Source organism: Meriones unguiculatus, chromosome 20 (genome assembly GCF_030254825.1).
Source record: "Meriones unguiculatus strain TT.TT164.6M chromosome 20, Bangor_MerUng_6.1, whole genome shotgun sequence".
NCBI lineage: Eukaryota > Metazoa > Chordata > Mammalia > Rodentia > Muridae > Meriones > Meriones unguiculatus.
In genome coordinates, this window is record NC_083367.1 from 23,033,871 (window position 1) to 23,049,224 (window position 15,354).

The following is a 15,354-nucleotide window of genomic DNA, read 5'->3' on the forward strand; positions in this document are numbered from 1 at the left end:
TAAATATTCATATTCCCCTGAACTATATAAAAGTAACTATTTCTTCAGACTTTCTAGCTTTGAATGTATCTCATGTACATATATTTATTCAAATATATTTTTGTCCTTCTGATTTTTTAAAAATCCTATAAACTTTTTCTATTAAGTCATCTGTCCAAAGCTGGACAAAGTGATGTTCTCTGTAATCCTAGCATTCAGGAGACTGCGTCAGGAAACTCATGAGGTCAAGGCTAGCCAGGGCTATGCAGCAATGTTGAGCACAGCCTGGGTTCTAAATTATTTCTTTATTAAGGGATTGGGTTTGTTCTTATAATTTCCAAGAGCTTTGGTGTAGAAGTTCTATCAGCTTCATCAGATGGATTAACATGAACTTTGAAAACTCTCCCCACCTATTACTTAGCAAGTAATATAACAATTTTCATTTTCACCTGGATTGGGAGTACATCAGTACTGGGAATAGTATCGCATGATGTGAGAGCTGCTGTGAATTGAGCCGTGTCTCATCAGGACCCACGTGTTGGAACATTGTCCTTGCTATAGGAGTGTGTGGAGGTGAGACTCCAAAAGGTATTTCAAGGCCATCAGCAGGAGAAGGTCGTTGTAAAGGGCTCTGATTGGTGAGAAGAGCATCTCTCCCTGTGAGGTTAAGATACAAGGAGCTGGGCCATCTACACACCATGAAAACCAGACTCACTAGAAACCAACCACACTAGTACCTTGAAATTGGATTTCTCAGCTTCAAAACAGTGAGGAAATAAATTTCTGTCATTTAAGCATTCTAGTCTAGAGTAGTTTGTTACAGCATCCTGAACTGGCTAAGATAGCATGATAACAATGCACAAATCGAAAGATTATGCTGTCTAAAAAAAGCTAGCTAGTGGAGTGCAGCGGCCGACTTCCAACACTCTGAAGGCAGAGCTAGGAAGACTGCAGGTTCCAGAGAGAGGAAGAAGATGAAGAGAAGGAGAAAAGAGAAGAAACAGAGAGACAGACAGAAAGACACACAGAGAGATTGAGACATCAGGATTATTCACCTTTGCCAATTACTGATTACTTATAGTTATTCATTTTCTTTTAAAACTATTACTACATTTTCCCATTCACGTGTTTGGTACCTGAGCTAGGATACTCCAAAAGCCACATGTAGCTAAGACCGTTGACTATAGTGCCTGGTTCTGTCTTTCTGTGACAGGGTCTTCCTCACACCATTGTAGCCTCTAGAAAATCAAACTTTTGCCCAGTGGCTTAGGACTCCAGATTGAGAAGGTCTCAATGAAGGGTGCAGAAGTTAAACAGCATTGTGTCCACTATGCTAGAGGGGGTGATCCAACCAAACCCACACACATTCAATGGAACAAGATGCTCTTCCCTGTCAATAGGAATGTAACAGAAGAATCTAGAGTCACGTTTTAAATTTGTCACACTCAAAAACATACTCATAAGTAAATACAGATGTGTGCACACATGTGAGTATTAAGTCTGTCTTCAAGTCTCTGTAATTCTTGCAACAAACCAGTAACTAGGAGGTGTGTTCTTGGGCAATTTTGGCTTGCTCAGGGTCACAGACTAGTCAGCAGCAAATGCAGGACTCGAGGGCCTCACAGCAACTCCCGGGCTCATCCTACAAAGCCACTTGAAAGGATACTCCATTTTTTTTTTTTTTTAGAGTTCACTCTTGTAATTCCAATTATTTTGAGTTGATATCAATATGAATGATTCCCTAGAAAATTAAACAAAACCAAAAACTTATTATTATTTAAATAAACACAATTTACAAATCAGAACAACCCTGGCAGACTGAGTTTCAAATGGAAAGCAATCATGTTCAGAGATTGACTCATCCATCCTAAGGCATTTTTTTCTAGACTAATAGGATGGAAACCGGTGGGTGTTTCTTTGTGTTTTGTTTGTTTGTTTGTTTGCTTTTCTGGGCTTCTTCTATCGCTGACCACGTCAGTCCAGTCACTCTTATTTGCTAGAAGCACCAGCTGATTCAAGTTATCTGAGGAATTGACTCAGCTCTGTGTTCTGTGGCACACATAAAGACATGGCCAGAGATACTGTCTCCAGAGGGCAAGAATGGGGCCTCTCTTTCCCCTGCAGTGTCTGTTACTCAATACCCATCACAACAAGCTATTCTAGATCACCTGCTGCAACCATCTCACTCCATGGCTCCTTTAAACCAAACATGGAAAATAGATCATGTTCAAGTCAAGTTGAAGATGTGACCTTCTGCGCAATCAGCCAAGAGGTCATTTCAACCCGATCTCAAAGGTTGACCATTGAAAGCAAATAGAGAAGCATAATTACCAATTTTGTAAAAGCATCATATTAGAAAGGTATTAAAAAACCCATTACCACTTGCAATTTCTATTTAATTTCTCAAAGTCACAAGGCCATCCCATTCATAAGTGATAATGACCTTCCCAGTATGCCCTGCTAACCTACTCCATGATTTTTACAAAATTTGTACAAAGATGGTGTTTCTGAAGAGGAATGCTTACCGGCGATGTTTCCAGGGTCTGTGTTGATGAGATTCATACTCTGGCAAAGTCTTCCTGTCTGTCTGGGGAGGCTGAGATTTGCTCTTACAAGGGGGGGGTGAGATAGAAAAGGAGCCCCCCAAAACAGGTTTTCTTTAAAATAAACAATCTTTGCAGGTTCTAAATCCTTTCATGTGATTTTAAAAAGGGGATAAAATAACTGCATGAATATACGATCTTAGAAAGCTGTAAAATTCATTTTAGTGTCAAATGAGTTATCACTGATATTCAAATGAGCAATTTCCAACAAACTGATTTGTCTCTTGGGCTATGTATTGTCACAAGAAGGACAGGATTTCATGCCTTTGTGACAGAAAAAGCTGTGCCACAAATATATATGACAACACTTTATCAGAGAGAAAGAACCGAAGAGGGAAAAAGCAGAGAGGTACATGAGGGTGCCTGCCTGGGTGAGCAAGCAGGCCAGATAAAAAGCAAGGAACAGAACTGGGGTGGGGTGAGAGTGTGGCTTGAATCATCCCTTATAGCTCCACCTCAGCTAAAGAACATTTTATAATTCCACCTGAAAATGTTGTGGGCGATAGGAATAAAGAAAGGCCGAGTGCATTTGGTGATCTGGCTAAGCCCATATTCCTAGATGGAAAAACAAAAACAAAACAAAAGATACATATGAATAGCATGATTGCATAGGACTTGGCAGCTGGCCACAGCGGCTCACACCGGCTGGCCCAGCACCTACCTGACTGACTCTGCTCTCGAGATAGCCTGACCTGCATACTAAGTTCTGGGCTAACCAGAGCTACATAGTGAGACCCTGTCGCAAAATATAAAATAAATAAATTAAAACACCATGGGCTGAGTTTTAAGTCTGGGTATTTCTTCCTGGGGTAGAATTGATTTTGTAATTTTCATCTGATAACTTCTTCTCCTGCAAAGGGTCCAACTTGCTGAGCTGCCTACGGTGGTTCACACCTATAATCCCAGTACTCAGGAGGCAGGAGGATTGCTTTGAGTTTGAGGCCAGCCTGATCTACAGTGTAAGACTCTGTTTTAACAAACAAAAATGAACACAAACAAGATGCGCCATTGGGTAGTGGCGCATGCGCGTGCACACACACACACACACACACACACACACACACACGCACACGCACACGCACATTCATACAGCAAATATTTAAAGTTTAAAAAAAATCAAACCCAAGACAAATCCAATTTGATGACATAAAAAGATTACAAATTTGAAACAAAATATAATAAGAGAAATCTTTGGTGTGTACACAAACAGAATCAATCCCCCGATGGGTTTTCCTAAGCCCTGATTGCCTGCATCCCTCCCATAGAAGCTGGACCATATAATCAAGTCACCATGTCAAAGAAGATTATAAAATATTTCTTATGACATGATCTGCTTGTAGTCCCTCCTTCTGCAGGATATCAGTCCCTCAACAGATACTCTCTTATTATCTTTTCTGTTTTCCAGGTGCTATAGGAAAGTCATGTTCCATTCAAAACTTAAATGTATCACATGCCAACACTCTTGTACAAGGAGTTTCTATATCAGTGTATGTCTCCTGCTTGATTAAACCAAAGGGATAGCTTTTTTGAGAGTTTTGCAAACAGGGACAAAGCCCTTCACATATAATTTAATACCGACAGTTTCCTTATGAGGCAGGTGGAGAAGCATTTCATTCCTGTTCTTCCACAGGTGAGAAAATGGGCTCCGAAGCTGAGGGAAGATTGCACACGATCCATATCAGTCTGGGTACCACACAGCTCCTTTGTTTATTATTTGCATTGTAGTTTAAATACTATTATCAGCAGGGAGATGAGATAAACTGCAAGAAATCAAATGGGAATCTAAGGAAATGACTCGGTAAGTGCTTGCTTTGTGAGCCTCAACCCCTGAGTTTAGATCCTTAGCATCCACAGAGAAAGCCAAGCACGGTGTCATTTGTGAGTAATGTAAGGGCTAGAGAGTCAGAGTCAGAAAAATAAGGGATTGGCTCCCTGGCTTTCCAATCCAGCCAACTGATGAGCTTCAGATTTGATAAGAGACCCTGCCTCAAAGAAATCAGGTGGAGAAGCCAGGTAGGGGAGCACACATTTACCCCAGCCCTTGGGAGATCTCTGTCTACACAGCAAATTTCAGGCCAGCCAGGGCTACATAGTAAGACTCTATCTTAAAGTAATAGTAGTAAAACAAATCACAACAAGAATAATGTGGACAGGAACAAAGATGGGAGAGGTAATATTTTTGGGAGTCAGAGATAGTGAGTGTTTTAAAATTTAAAGTGTTTTAAAATTAAGGTAGAAAATGACGTGATTAAGGTAGAGGAAGACATGTGATGTACACCATTTGTGTATGTACACACACACAATGCAGAGAGGAACCTGCTAGAGGGACCAAGTAGTCTTTGTAACAATTAGATGTTACCAATTAGATGTTACCAATTAGATGTTCAGTTAGAAAGGAAGGGAAACAGAGTCACTGGGGCTGAAAGGAGTGCCAGAGCTCAGCACAAAGCCTGTGGTGGGGGCTAATGCAATGGTTCCACACGCTCAGAGGAATCTAATGATCCCTGCAAACAGCCCACAACCAGGGTCACAGATTCTGGCTCACGTGTCTTGTCATTGAATTTGTTTGAAAAACCATTGACGCCTGTAGTCCCAGCACTCTGGAAGGCAGAGGCAGGTACATCTCTATGTGTTGGAAAACAGCCTGGTCTACAAAGCGAGTCCAGGATAGCCAAGGCTACACAGAGAAACCCTGTCTCCAAAAATCCAGAAAAAAAGAGAAAACATTGCCTACCACACCCAGCCATTTCCACTGGGTCTCAGATCACAAAAAATGATTAAGCAGCATCTAGTGATTAAAAAGAGGGAAATGAATTTATCAATTAATGAAACCAAGGATTATTTTGCTATATAAAACAATCCTTCCTTTAGCCTCTTGGCTCTTTCTCTGTCTTCCTTAATAAATTTATATCTATTCTGTTTTGTGAAAGAAGAAAAGAAGAGAAAGGGAAGAAGGGCTGGGACAATGGCTGAATAGTTAACAGCATTTCTAGAGGACCCAAGTTCAATTCCCAGTGCCTGGATTGGCTGGCTTACAACCTCCAGTAGCTCCAGCTCCTCTCTCTCTCTCTCTCTCTCTCACACACGCACACACGCATATACATACAAACGTACATAAACACAGACAGACATAAATAAAAAGATAAAGACCACGGTACCCTATGCCCTCAGCCCCCAAGCAATGATCCAACTGGCCTGTCCCAAGGGCAGCCATATTGGCACCCCCAGCCTCAAAATGCACAAGGAGCATGAGGATAGTATCATCACTGGGCAAAAATTAAATCTTTAGAAGACAAAAACCAAAAAGCTTCCAGGCCTGGCAGTACAGTCCTTTAATTCCAGCTGTCTAGAAGGCTCAGACAGGAAAATCTCAAATTCAAATCCTGCCTGGACTACAGAACAAGTTAAAAGGCCAGAGACAACTAGTGGGAGTGAGATACTGCCTCAAAACAAATAAGAGGAAGGGGAGGGGGGGCAAAATACAGCTCAGTGGTGAAGCATTTGTCTGGCGTGCATGAGGCACCTCCAGTCTCTAAAACCCAAAGAAATAAAGAAATGCTCACATATACAAGTAAAACAAGGGTGATCCTGTACTTTCTTAAAGCATTTGCATGAGGCTGTCAAGAGAGACACTTACTAAACAGAGGTGGCTGTGGGTCTGTCTGCTAACAGTTTCATTATGACCACAAGGCAAGCTCAAGATGAAAGAGGCTTTGTTTTCCCAGAGAGATAACAATGCAGTTAAAACACTTTGTTGTTGTTGTCATGACCAAACTACGACCCTAAATTATGGATCCTTCTACCTGTTCAGAGCCCCTGCTCTCTGCTTCTTTTTCTCCATCTGACCTGACCCCCTCTCATTTTTTCCAGTCTGCTCACTAACATCATTCCTCTGGGCTAAGCTTCTCCAGCCTTCACCTACCATTCTCTACCTACCCTGCTCGCCTGTAAGTCAGAATGGGTCTATTGCTTTTATGCATGTATACACACTATCTTAGTTATTGTTCTATTACTATTACGACCAAGGAGAATCTTATCAAAGAAAACATTTACTTGGGTGGGGAGGGGGCTTGCTCATAGGTTCAGAGGGTTAGTTTATGACCATCATGGCGGGAGGCAGGCAGGCATGTGCTAAAGAAGTAGCGGGGAGTTTTACATCCTGATCTGCAAACTGCAGGCAGGAGAGAAAGGGGAGACACACACACACACACACACACACACACACACTGACTTGGCCTGGCCTGGCCTGGGCTTTTGAAGCCTCAAAGGCCACTCTCAGTGAAACACCTTCTCCAACAAGGCCACACCTCCTGATGTTTCCCAGACAGTTCACCAACCAGGGAATAAGCTTGCAACTATAGGAGCCTATGAAGGACATTCTCATTCAAACCACTACATGTATGTTTCTTACATGACATAAAGCACACATCATTGCGTTCAGACTCTTGCATAAGGTCTAGGTAGGCTAGCTTACAGTGACAGCATCTGGAGGCAGCATTTGGGAGACAGGAAGGTCTTTAGTTGTCTTTCCCTCCTCCCCTGTAGTCTCTGTCAGATATCCTCTTCACCCAGGTCAATAGGGAATCCACCTAAAGCAATCTGTGCGGTAGAACAACAGAAAGTCAAAGGAAGGACCCAGAACCTCCTTTCCCCTATGTTGTTAAGAAAGCCCTTTGTATATATCACCCAATTTCAACAAATGTCTGTTTAAAATTTTGCAGAGAAGGGCAATGAAAGGAACAGAAATGAAGGTGAATGGCCACAACCCTTTTCTGTTTGTTGCTTGTTTGGTTTTTTCAAGACAGGATTTTTTCTCTGTAGCCTTAGCTATGCTAGAACTCTCTCCCTGTAGACCAGGCTGGCCTTGAACTCACAGAGATCTGCCTGCCTCTGCCTGCCTCTGCCTTCCCAGTGCTGGATTTAAAGGTGTGAGCTACCACTGCCCAGCCCACAACTTTTTTCTTTTTTAAAGATTTATGTATTGATTATTTATACAGTATTGTGCTTGCATGTGTGCCTGAATGCCAGAAGAGGGCACCAGATCTCATTATAAGATGGTTGCGAGTCACCATGTGGTTGCTGGGAACAGAACTTTGAAAGAACAGCCAGTGCTCGTAACTCTGAGCCATCTCTCCAGTCCCACAACGGTTTTCTAGTAAGATTCACTGAGGCATAATTTACTATGCAGTACAATAGTAAATTATATATAAATAAAAAGCAATTCTTTTTATTTCCATCATAAAGTTTGGTTCTTACTATAGTCATTACCATAAGCCCAATGTGAATATTTCCTTCATCTCAAAGTAATTCCCTTTGAGTCCTCACGTTTTTGGATGGCCTCTTTAGGAAAACCGCAGGCTATTGATGCTGTAGATTACATAATGTATCCTTGTACAACGTAACCTATATCTCATGTAGAAGCACTGAGACACAAACTCCAAAGAAACTCAGGCATGACTTCCTCAAACATAATCTGTATGTTTCCCTTCTCTTCAGAGCCTGCCAGGTAGATGGTTTACCAGTGTGGACTGTTGTGTTTTGGTACTGTTTTTGAGCCAGCGTCTCATGAGTTCCTGAGGATGACTTTGGATTTCTGGTCCTCCTGCCTCTACCTCCCAACTGCTGGGATTCTAATGCCGTGTTGCCCGCCATGTCAGTTTTATGGGTTGCTGACTAGGCAAGCTCTCTGTCAACAGTCCTCAGCCTTAGGTGTGTTTCACCAAGGTGCTGCCTACTAGAGTCTTCAAACTGGCACAGCACCTTTCTCTTGTTGTTAAGGATAGTTCGGTTGTATTTCCTGCCAGTGAACGTTTGCTGTATTTGGATTTGGCCTTTAAAATGAATGGAAGGAGACGGCAAACACGTGATTGAGTGAATGAATGGGTGAATGAATGGTTATGTCTTTCTCTTAGACCAGGCAGTATCCCAAAGGCAAAGTGAAGTGAAGTGTGTGATGCAAAGCCTCACACTGACAGGAAGGCAGTATCCAACCCATAGCGAATTCGACCCTCCCCCACCCCAAAATCCTCATAAAATATCAACATCAAAGAGTATAAGTGAAAATGAGCTACACAAATTAAATGTTTTTGTTAAATGAATGCACTATACAGAGATTTAGGGGTAAATTGCGGCATGTTAAAGTAAGGGTCCTTGCTCACCATGACTCCCTTTGCATTGAATGGATTCAGTAAGAATTTTTGGCAAAGATCTTTGTAAGGCTCCTTGTGTTTCTTTTACATACTTTGTTTCTGTTCATTTTTTTTCTTTTATTGTCGGGTGTCTCTGGCGAAAGGGGCACAGTTACCTTCCCTGCTGTTCCCTTATATTTTCAAAGCGGAAGCAAGGATGTCAGAAAAGGGTAAGAGAGCCTCCATTGCTACACCTGCGCAGGCATTTTGTCATTTTATTTTTCAAGGTTTACATAGTTCAGGAACACGATCGATGACATTTCTTCCGCGATGTTTGTATCAGAACTGGAATCCGAAGCGCTTCGTTGAGCATTACCTTACTGGGTCTGCGTTTTACAGGGAACTCTGATTGCCACAGTCTTAGCAAAGAAAAACCCATTCAAGTGGCCCTCCCAAGGGAGCCAGCAGCTCTCCTGTGCTGTCTGGGGCTCCTGTCCGTGCCCTGCTCCTGCTCACGTATGCATGCATGCATCTCTGCTTCTTCCAGCCTTGCTTTCTCTTTCCCTTTGCCTTTCTGAGGAGGCTCTCCCTCCCTCCCGCTTCTGCTCTTTCTTACTCCTTCCCCCAGCTGCTTAACTACAGCTCCCACTGGAACCTACACAATCAAAAACAGCTCTCCTTCAGCAGCCTCCGGGAGCGCATCACCTAGAGCAGAGCGACCGGCTCCCTGCACAGCGGCTGAGCAGCTAGGTAGCTGGGGGGGCGGGGACGGTACCCCGCTCCCGCCTGAGCGGCAGCCAGAGCATCTCCAGAGATTTGCCGCGTCCCGCCATCCGGCCCCGGGGTCCTGCTGCGGGAATGCTTACGTTTTCAAAGCAATGATGGAGAGAGAAGAGCCGCTGCTGGTGTCGTCTGAAAGTGGGGCGAGTTGCTGCAGCAGCTGCTGCAGCAGAATACGCGAGTGAAGAACTGAGCCCCGTTAGCCTCTCCATCCCGCTCGGTCTTCATTCACCGCCTCCAGGACGTGAATCGGGGAGCCAGATGCGGTAAGCAGGCGGGTGCCACCCTGGATCTGTAACTGTGAAGTCTCTGCTGTGGAAGATGGTAAACAAAGACATGAATGGATTCCCGGTCAAGAAATGCTCAGCCTTCCAGTTTTTTAAGAAGCGGGTAAGGACAGGTTATGCTTGTTGCTTTTGTTTTCCACGCTTCCCTCAGAGGCTTGAGGGTGCTTGCCTAGGTTGAGCCTCGGGTTTTGTTCCTCAGCCCTTCGTGAAAGCCAGAGCTTCTGGTGTCAGTGGTCAAGGTGAGCGCTGACCCTGCGGTGATTCAGATTTGTTGGGGGTGGGAGGACGCTGATGGAAGGGGGGTGGGGGCGGTGGGCTCAGAGGAGTTGCAGTGGAAGGAGGGGGTTGGGCTGAGATGCCTTCAAACGGGTTTAAGATGGGAACTCAGATTTCTCAATCAAAGCCATGCCCAAGATTACAAGGCAGTTTCAAAGAGAGCTGGCCCGAACGCAGTTAACAGCAAGCAATTTAGTCGGGGCTAATTAAATAGCTCCCTCTCTCTTATCTTTGAAGGGTTCAACTTTTCCACACCTTTCCTCTCAAGGACTGCTGCGTTTTCATCTTCAATCTTTAGAAGCAGCTTTGCCTCCTCAAATTCATTCCGTCAGTAATTTGCTGTGTCTCTATCTCTGGTATAAATAGGAAGGGACCAGAGTGACCTCTTACAGAAATGATGGACTCCAACATTTCAAGCCCTCTATTTCAAATTGCCTCAGTTTTGCTTAACACTTGTCCCCTCACCAAAAAGAAGAGGAGATAGCCTGTTTTATAGCCCGAAGTGTAATCTGGAGGAGGTTGTGCTGCTGTATACATTTGTTTAAATTCCTCGTTCTTTCATTCATGGTATTAGTAATGTCACGGGGCTGTAAATGAATAGACCTTTTTCTGTTTCACAGATAAACTCAGTTCATTGCGATGGCCACACTGGAGGTCTGTGGTTCTGCAAATGTATGCATGAGTCGGGGGTAAGAAGGAAATGGTTGTTGGAAGACTGATGATTGACATTTTGGGGAGGAATATTTTTTAAGAAGTAGAAGGCTCCTCCAGCACCCAGCTGACCCATGCTGTTTAGTATCCTGGGGCAGCTCTATCAAAATGCTTATTTCCATTCATCCTTCTCATCCATTCAGGCCTTTTGTGCGTGTGGTGCCTGAAATGGCAACAGAACCTAATGAATTGCCGGCTGGGCTGGACTGCCTCCTGGCCCTGCAGGGTCAAGCTGGAAAGCCCAGTCTACAGAGAGGCAGCCTGTAAGTGCCAGCCGAAGCTCACACATCCTGAGAGCTCCCAAAGTCCAAGGCCAGAAGATATGCCTTGAACCCAGAGTAAAGCTAACTCGTCAGGACTTTCCCCTGTAAAGGCCACAACCTAGAGGAAAGCCAGTCAGGGCGGCTTCACAGCCCTCAGGTGCTACTTATGTCAAAAGATGTCCTTCCAAGGGAAGAGCCCTTGCATTCAGTACTCACATCGTTACTCACTTCCCACTAACTAGCCAAAGTCTGGTTTTTGACCTGAAGTCTAGCCACAATGACCAGACTTCTTGAAGGCCTGGGCTGAGGTGGTCCTCCAACCCTGTCTCTTGAGTACTAGAACTGTGGGCATAAGTCATCATGCCTATCTTAAGACACTTACCTGGTGCTATTGAGGGCAATTTCTTTTACAGAGGGCCTCAAGCATGCAAGTTCCCTCCCCACACCCTAGTGAACTACACTGCCAGACCTGGGGAGTTTAGAACCCTTTCATCTGGGTGTCCTTAATCCAGCAAGTGTCTGTGACCTACTTTCAAAATTTGTATATATTTATTTATGTAAGCAATGGTCTCTTATTTTTCTCTGCCATCAAAATGTACTACTAGAAATACTAGTTTGCCATCTGGTTGCATTTTGCTTAAGAGCATAATTTACCAATGCATTTCGGTGAGTGTTTCTGCAGACCATGGATTTTGGAAAGAGTGAGACAGGGTACAGATGTCTTTTCAAAACTTGCTGAGAGAAAGAAATTTACACCATCAGATCCAGCATGCAGTTTCACTGGGCTTCTCTGCTGGAGATTGGGTCAGAAACCTCCCCTTCCCCTCCACTCTCCTCACTCCTCAAGGATACTGTCCTAGCTGAGTAGAATGTGACTTTGCATCAAGTCATTGACAGCGCTGGGGAGAGGCTCCTTGATTCCTGTCTGCTTTGTTTTATTACAGATCTGATTTATTTTGTGTTTTCAATGCTCACTGCTGGTCCTGTGACCTTGTCTTTGTCTTTTTGTTTTGTTTTGTTTTGTTTTCGTGGTTTTGGTTGATTCATTTGAGACAGGGTCTCTCTCTCTCTCTCTCTCTCTCTCTCTCTCTCTTCAAGCCCACATTGGCCTCCAACAATGGATGACCTTGAACTCCTGATCATCTTGCCTCTCACTCCTGGGTGTTGGATCAGAGCCTCACCATACATGCTTTTTAGATTAATTTATTATTATCATTACTATGCAGATAATAAGAAAATAAATGTGTAAAATTTGAAGGCAGTAGAGAAGTTTGTCTCCCCTTTCTGGAGCTCTTCCTTCCCCCCTCAGAAGTAACTATTGTCACGTGGATGTTGGTACTTCACCAAACTTCTCTATGTTCTTCACTTACAAATTCATATTCTATAAAGTCTTTGTTTTCAGCAAGAATAATCTGTTTCCTTATGTTCTATTGTTGAAGTTCCACACATTTCTGCATATTTTACTTTTAGCCCAGCTAGACAGACCTACAAAGCAAACTATTGTTTGATGCTCACATTGAACTGTGACCAGAACTGGGTTCTGGGTTTTGGATGATGATGGTAGAGGGTGAACATGCACTCACTCAAAAAGACAGCTGAGTCCTGATCCCAATTTTTGAATGCAGAAGGATGAAGGCTGCTTCCTACATGACTCAGCCATCAAGTGGAAATCCAAGGAGCTCCCAGAAGGGAGTTTAGCTAATGTACCCTGTGGCTGCCTACCAGTAGCCATTTATTAGTTATGGTTATAAACTGTTAGTTTTGGTTACATGTTACAGTTATAAACACAAGACACATGTTTTACATAGATCATCTCATTAATCCTCACAGCAGCCCACAGAAGAAAAATTATTAGCTGCACAAGGTGTGACTTAGAGAGATTGAACAATTGCCCAAGGTCACATATACTAAAAATAGTAGCGCTAAAACTTGTATCTTGTTTATACAAAGATCAAGTCTGGCGGAGCAGTGGTAGTACTCATCTCTGGGATGCGTACTACCACTCTGGGACACAGAGGCAGGCAGATTTCTGAGGACAGCTGGTCTCCAGAGTTCCAGGAGAGCAAGGACTACACAGGGAAACCCTGTTTCAAGAAACCAAAAAAAAAAAACAAAACAAAACAAAACATCAAGTCTGGGTTTTGTTATTGTTCCTGAGCTGGGGCAGGCTGGCCTCAACTCAATATAAGGCTGAGGCTGGCCTCAAACTCCTGCCTTCTTTGCTCTGCCTCTCAAGTGCTGAGGTGATGGGGAGAGGCATACCACCATGCCTAGTTCCGAGTCTGGTATTTTTTTTTTTTTTTTTGCCTCATACCATTCCCCTCTCCTCTTTCTTTTCTTTGTTTCATATCAGACTCTCCTCTGCCCCCACATGTCACCAGCCAATGTCCAAAGCCCAGCCTCAGAAGACGAAGTTCCCATGGCTCCCGAGGCTCCCCTCAGGGGCAACAGTCGCTGGACGAGCAACCTCCAAACAAAGCCAGGTCCCATGCTTTTTCACGATCCTCTGGGCTAATGCCTTTCACCCTCTTGTCTTAAAAGCTTGACTAAATCAGCTTAATTTCACTCAGCTGACAATTGCAAAGCTAAACTACTAAGACTCTCACTCTATGTGTAAATGACAAATTAGCGCTGGATGTGTACAGGTTATATGTTATTCTGAGAGCCTCCAGAATTTTAGTTAAGATGAATGGAAAATATATCCTTCTTGCTTTTCATGTGAAAATCCGAGAGCTGTAAAATCTATCAGTTCTGATAAAGGTAATCCTCTTCCGAGGCTTTAAAGATTCCCCCTGACTTGGATTCCTACAGAATGACCCAGAAAACATAAACAAACGATATTGCTTCGAATTTGATAATCCTTAGTGGAAATACACCAGGTATGCGAAAGAAACCCGATAACAGTCATGCTGCCGTTATTACCTTTTATCAAATTTCAAAGGCGTCTGACAGATAGAATTTCACCTTTGGAGCCAGGAGCCAGGAGCCACAAGCCACAGGGATGGTAGCTATAACCCTAGTATTTGGTAGAATCACCTTGGGTTAGAAGCCAGCCTGGGCTAACCTAGTAATACCCTGACTCAAAGAAAACATGTGCACGCACACACACACACACACACACACACACACACACACACACACACACAAAGCAATGAACTGCAGGCATCATCCTTTCATAGACCTCCCTGTATTAAAGATGAGAAAATCAATCGTAAGGATATTAACTAACTATTAGATTAGAATGGCGTTAAGCTAGCTTTATGTTCAAAGCTTTTCCTTGCAGACCTAGAATGACTTCTTCGTTGTGCTATAAAACTAGTCCTGTCTCACGTACCCCCTTTTCAACACAGTAGGGACAAACTTGGTTGTTAATTCTGCTGTTTTGTCTTCATGGAGTCAGTCGCAGACTGCTCATCAACTTAGACAAGAAGCTTGTATCTTGCCTGGGTGTTTTACGACTGTGTGAATTTGAGCAATCCCTTCTATTGTTTTTTAGTAACAATAGCTTTTACAAAAACTGTCACTAATATGACACTGATCTCAGAAGCAGCAGAAGATGCGGAGCGGTATACCCTCTCAGAAAGCAGCCTGTCTGCTCTGGTGAAACCCTGATTCTTCACAACACAGCCAAAAGCAATTTCGTGATAAATCAGTATGAAGTGAAGTTGGAGCTTATTGTTTTTGTTAGTTTGTTTGTCTGTTGTCTTGTTGAGACGTGATCTCATCCTGTGGTCTCAGGATAAGCTGGGGCTCTCTGTGTAGTTCAGGCTGGCCTCAAACTACTTGCCACAGCTTCCCAGGTGTTGAGAGCAGGGAGGTGAGTCACCCCGATGGAGAAAACTTGAGGTTCTGCTATCAAGGTACTAACCAAATCAGCCCTGCTTACCATCCCTGATCAGAGATTCTATGTGGTATGTCCATAGACTGGAGTTTCTTAAGAAAAAGGTCCATCAGCGGAGCGTGATGACCTGAATCATTGTCATCTCTGTGAGCTGGAGGCCAGCATGCTCTGCATGGAGAACTTCAGACTGGGCAAGGCAACATAGTAGACTTGTCTCCAAAAAGAAGAAGAGGAGGGAGGAAGAAGGAAGGGAGGGACGGAGGAAGGGAGGAAAAATGAGAGAAAGAAAAGAAAGAAAGAAAGAAAGAAAGAAAGAAAGAAAGAAAGAAAGAAAGAAAGAAAGAAAGAAGGAAAAGAAATTTAATACAGATTTAAACATGGATATTAAAGGAGAGAAGGTGCTTAGGAAAAACACACCTGGTGAAGGTGGCGGACATGGAGCGCTCAAGAAAGAGATTCCAATTTTAGCCAGCCAGCAACAGCTAT

General features: G+C 43.5%; 1 protein-coding gene, 1 long non-coding RNA gene and 1 other non-coding gene across 3 annotated transcripts in view; 1 reads left to right on the forward strand and 2 right to left on the reverse strand.

Annotated features, from left to right (window-relative positions):
- Window positions 1–1,174: 1,174 nt before the first annotated feature.
- LOC132649544 (uncharacterized) lies at window positions 1,175–7,177 on the reverse strand. The gene is made up of 3 exons (XR_009588041.1): window positions 7,057–7,177; window positions 2,505–3,137; window positions 1,175–1,720 (listed from the first exon to the last, which is right to left on the reverse strand). It is a non-coding gene; the product is annotated as an uncharacterized LOC132649544 (long non-coding RNA).
- LOC132649613 (small nucleolar RNA SNORD23) lies at window positions 5,745–5,855 on the reverse strand. Its single transcript, XR_009588103.1, has one exon. It is a non-coding gene; the product is annotated as a small nucleolar RNA SNORD23 (small nucleolar RNA).
- A 2,182-nt stretch (window positions 7,178–9,359) lies between the features above and the next one.
- The window catches only part of Sgk1 (serum/glucocorticoid regulated kinase 1), a 118,662-nt gene continuing 112,667 nt past the window's right edge, over window positions 9,360–15,354 (forward strand). The window contains exon 1 of the mRNA XM_021640308.2: window positions 9,360–9,880. Coding sequence (XP_021495983.1) covers window positions 9,812–9,880 — 69 coding nt within the window. The 5' untranslated portion in view covers window positions 9,360–9,811. The remainder of the gene's footprint in view (window positions 9,881–15,354) is intronic.